The sequence below is a fragment of the Octopus sinensis genome, linkage group LG11, assembly GCF_006345805.1.
Source record: "Octopus sinensis linkage group LG11, ASM634580v1, whole genome shotgun sequence".
Classification (NCBI taxonomy): Eukaryota; Metazoa; Mollusca; class Cephalopoda; order Octopoda; family Octopodidae; genus Octopus; species Octopus sinensis.
Genome location: NC_043007.1, coordinates 30,754,478 through 30,758,670, shown reverse-complemented (window position 1 = coordinate 30,758,670; position 4,193 = coordinate 30,754,478). Strand labels below are relative to the sequence as shown.

The 4,193-nt window shown below is 36.8% G+C and overlaps 1 protein-coding gene across 1 annotated transcript in view; it reads right to left on the bottom strand.

Moving 5' to 3' along the window:
• Positions 1 to 788: 788 nt before the first annotated feature.
• Positions 789 to 4,193, bottom strand: part of LOC115217586 (neo-calmodulin-like) — a 39,616-nt gene continuing 36,211 nt past the window's right edge. Inside the window, exons 4-6 of the mRNA XM_036507297.1 lie at positions 3,590 to 3,733; positions 2,724 to 2,966; positions 789 to 953 (exon numbers count right to left, since the gene is read on the bottom strand). Of these exons, the coding sequence (XP_036363190.1) occupies positions 925 to 953; positions 2,724 to 2,966; positions 3,590 to 3,733 (416 nt within the window). The 3' untranslated portion in view covers positions 789 to 924. The remainder of the gene's footprint in view (positions 954 to 2,723; positions 2,967 to 3,589; positions 3,734 to 4,193) is intronic.

The window sequence follows — 4,193 nt, the reverse complement described above, 5'->3', positions numbered from 1 at the left end:
ATTCCACAGCCTTAAACTTCTTTTTCTCATTTTGGTTTTACAGAAACGTACTTTCATTTTTTTTTATTTTCTGTTTTGAAATATATTTTAAAAGCCCAAACCGGATCCGATTGCAAGACACGGCAAAAATTTAAGGGAGAATTTTCATAAAATTTTCATAAATTTCATAGTTTCACATATTTTGATATATTTTCGTATATTTTCATACATCCAGAGCCACCGGAAGTATATGCTGGAAAGTTCTGACACCCAAGTTATCTCCCTTCGTAATGGCCACTGACAATAACATTTCGCTTTGTTTCTTCGCGTCCATTAAAAAAGTATTATGACAATCCTTATTACAATCGACTATATATATATATTTATAATATAATAGCCATAATTATTATTGTTATTGTCATCATCATCATGACAATCATTAGCTTTATTAAATCGTTAAATTACTTTTCCATTCCGATCGAAGAGTTTTATATATTTTCCTTTTTCTTTTTTTAAAAGAAGTATTTTCCAGTTTTATTTACTTATTATTATTATTATTTTTTTTATCATTAATATTTTTTCTTTCTCTTCTTCCACATTTCTGAATTATTTTCTCTTTTACTTCCATTCTGACCATTATTTTTCCTGTCCGAATAATGGTCTTCTTCAAATATTCATCAATATTAATTATTTTTTTTTTACATTTTATAATTCCTTTGCATTTTCGTTTCATAGCAATAAGTTCTTTTCTTTCATTTTCTTTCCTTCAAACTTTCTTTCATTGTTCTTGTTTCCCTCTTCTTTCCTCCTCCCCCTTCTTTCTATTTCTGTCCATCTCTCTCTCTCTTTCTCTCTCTCTGTCTCTCTCCCTCTTTGTCTGTTCAGGACACATAAGCTTGAAAATATAATATCACAGATGTAGAAATCTGCACAAGTTCATAGGGTTCACTTTGACGTCATCATCTTCACGAATTCTGTAAAAGAGAAAGAGTGAGAGAGATAAAGAGATAGAGAGTTAGTGTAAGAAAGTGAGAGAGAGAGAGAGAGAAAGAGAAGGAAAGAGAAAGAGAGAGAGAGAGATAGAAGACTCATGGGAGAAAGATAGACAACATTTTGGATAGAAAATGAATGAAAAACATGTGTGACTGACAGCAGATGCTTCGTAATTTCAATTAAGCGAAGACTTTAAGATTAGCAGAATGGTTAGAGCGTAGGATAAGTGCTTTGTGGGAACGTTCTGAGTTCAAATTCTGCCGCGGCCATCTCCTACGTTTAATAAATAATCTGTCAAATAGTGATGTCGAACATTCGTTCGATTCTTCTGCTCTCTCTTTTTGCCTCACCCCCGCCCCCAGAGTCTGCTACACTGCGTCGCTAGAGATATGTGGAGGGCGTCATTCACAGGGTCCCTTTCTTTTCAATAACAACCCTTAGTAACACTTTCTCATTATGCGCGCTATAAAACTATCCCAACTCATAAAATCCTGGGCATACAAAAGATACAGACGATAAAAAAAAATCATTTCGATTCTGTTTATAAAATGCACGTGTTATAAAATGCTTGAGATTTCCGTCATAATCTCACACCAGCACAAGGGTAGGGAGGAGATTTCTCGAGCATCTACATTCAATGACTGGTACTCATTTTATCAACGTCACCGAGGTTTGAACTCAGAGACGTGACTTAACATCGCAAAGCTTCTGGTCCGACACTTAACAAACACTACCTAAGGCTACGCTCTGATGTAATCGACTTAATCCGTTTGTCTGTCCTTATTTGTCCCCTCTGTGTTTAGCCTCTTGTGGGCAGTAAAGAAATAAGAATCGTTAGCACGCCGGGCGAAATGCTTAGCGCTATTTCGTCTGCCGCTACGTTCTGAGTTTAAACTCCGCCGAGGTCAGCTTTGCCTTTCATCATTTCGAGGTCGATGAATTAAGTACCAGTTGGGTACTGGGGTCGATCAATTCGATTAGCCCCTTCCCCTAAAATTTCGTGCCTTGTGCCTAAAGGAGAAAAGAATCGTTAGCACGCCAGGCGAAATGCTTAGTGGTATTTCTTCTGCTGCTACGTTCTGAGTTGCATTTTTTTCTCTCCGTCTTTCTATTGTTTTTCTTGTCCGTGTTCGCATCGTCTAACTGCCCGGATGTTTTATTGTTTTCTGTTGCGTTCTTGTTAACATTTTTGAGATTTATATATATATTCTTTTATTCTTTTACTCGTTTCGGTCATTTGACTGTAGCCATGCGGGAACACCACCTTTAGTCGAAGAAATCGGTCCCTAGTACTTATTATATTAGGTTTTTTCCCGAACCGCTAAGTTACGGGGACGTAAACACATCAACATCGGTTGTCAAGCGATGGTAGGGGACAAACACAGACACACAAACAACACACACACACACACACACACACACACACATATACATATATGCGACAGGATTCTTTCACACACATACATATATACACACACATACATATATACACACACATATATACACGACGAGCTTCTTTCAGTTTCTGTCTACTAAATCCACTCACAAGGCTTTGGTCGGCCCGAGGCTATAGCAGAAACACTTGCCCAAGGTGCCACGCAGTGGGACTGAACTCAGAAACCACACAGCCACACCTGCGCCTAAATATATACCTAAAGAGAGCGGACGAGAGTGAGACAGAGCAACAGACGAGGGTCCAGTAAAATGGAAAATCATTTTTAAAAAATTGTGATTTTGTTGTTAGGACCTACCTTCGTAATTAACTTGACCATCGCCATCAATATCAGCTTCACGGATCATTTCGTCAACTTCTTCTTCAGTAAGCTTTTCTCCTAGATTTGTCATCACGTGATGTAACTCGGCCGCAGAAATGTAGCCATTTTCATCCTTGTCAAACACTCGGAAGGCTTCCCGTAGCTCCTCTTCCGTGTCACTGTCTCGCATCTTTCTGGCCATCATGGTTAAGAATTCTGGGAAGTCAATCGTACCACTTCCTGTAAGAAAATAAGAAATGTTAGAACCGAATTATTGTTGATTTTGTTTTTGCGAATATCATCCCTATTTAACCCTAGGTGGTCTCAAAGATAATCCAACCGTGAACATCCTGATGTTTTCGGACACATTGTGGATGAGTATCTCACAGCACTCTCCACTGGGTCCTTATTTGGAACTGTAGGATGTAATGTGAAGGAGATTTATTATTATTATCATTATTATTATTATTATTATTATTATTATTATTATTATTATTATTATTATTATCATTTTTATTATTATTATTATTATTATTATTATTATTATTATAATTTTTATTATTATTTTTATTATTATTTTTATTATTATTATTTATTATTATTATCATTATTATTATTATTATTATTATTATTATTATTATTATTATTATTATTATTATTATTATTATTATTATTATTATTATTATTATTATTATTATTATTATTATTATTACAAATATCATCGACAACACTGTCATTGTTACTGCTGCAGTTTCTCTTAGTTGTGGCAAAGAATTTTCGTATTTCTAGATTTTTCATTGGAAATCAAAAAGCTGTATGAGACACAGAGACGCACAATGGTGAGATCGAACACGGACACTTACCATCAACATCGACTTCGTTAATCATGTCCTGCAGTTCTGACTCTGATGGATTTTGTCCTAACGAACGCATCACAGTACCAAGTTCCTTGGTTGTGATGGCACCATCCCCATCTTTATCAAACAGGTCGAAGGCTTCCTTGAATTCTGTGGGGAAGAAAAAATCAGAAAATACTCATCAAAATTAGAAATTCATCGATAGTGTATGAGTTGCTATGAAATGCATAGATACACCCCACCCCACCCCACATACATGTCTTCTGATATATTTGCATCTGTCTATCTAAAAAAAAAAGGATGCAGGCGCGGCTGTGTGGTAAGTAGCTTGCTTACCAACCACATAGTTCCGGGTTCAGTCCCCTTGGGGGAGTGTCTCCTTCTATAGCCTCGGACCGACCAGAGCCTTGTGAGAGGATATGGTAGCGACAGAAAACTGAGGCTACTAATTTGCGTAGAGTAAGCGTTAACACTTTATTTTTAATGATCAGGGGCCTATCAACGGGGATCTCAGTCAACACGGTATCAAGGGCTGATATAAATATATGTAGCCTAATAAGGCGGCGTGCTGGCAGAACCGTTTGCACGCCGGGCGAAATGCGTAGCCGTA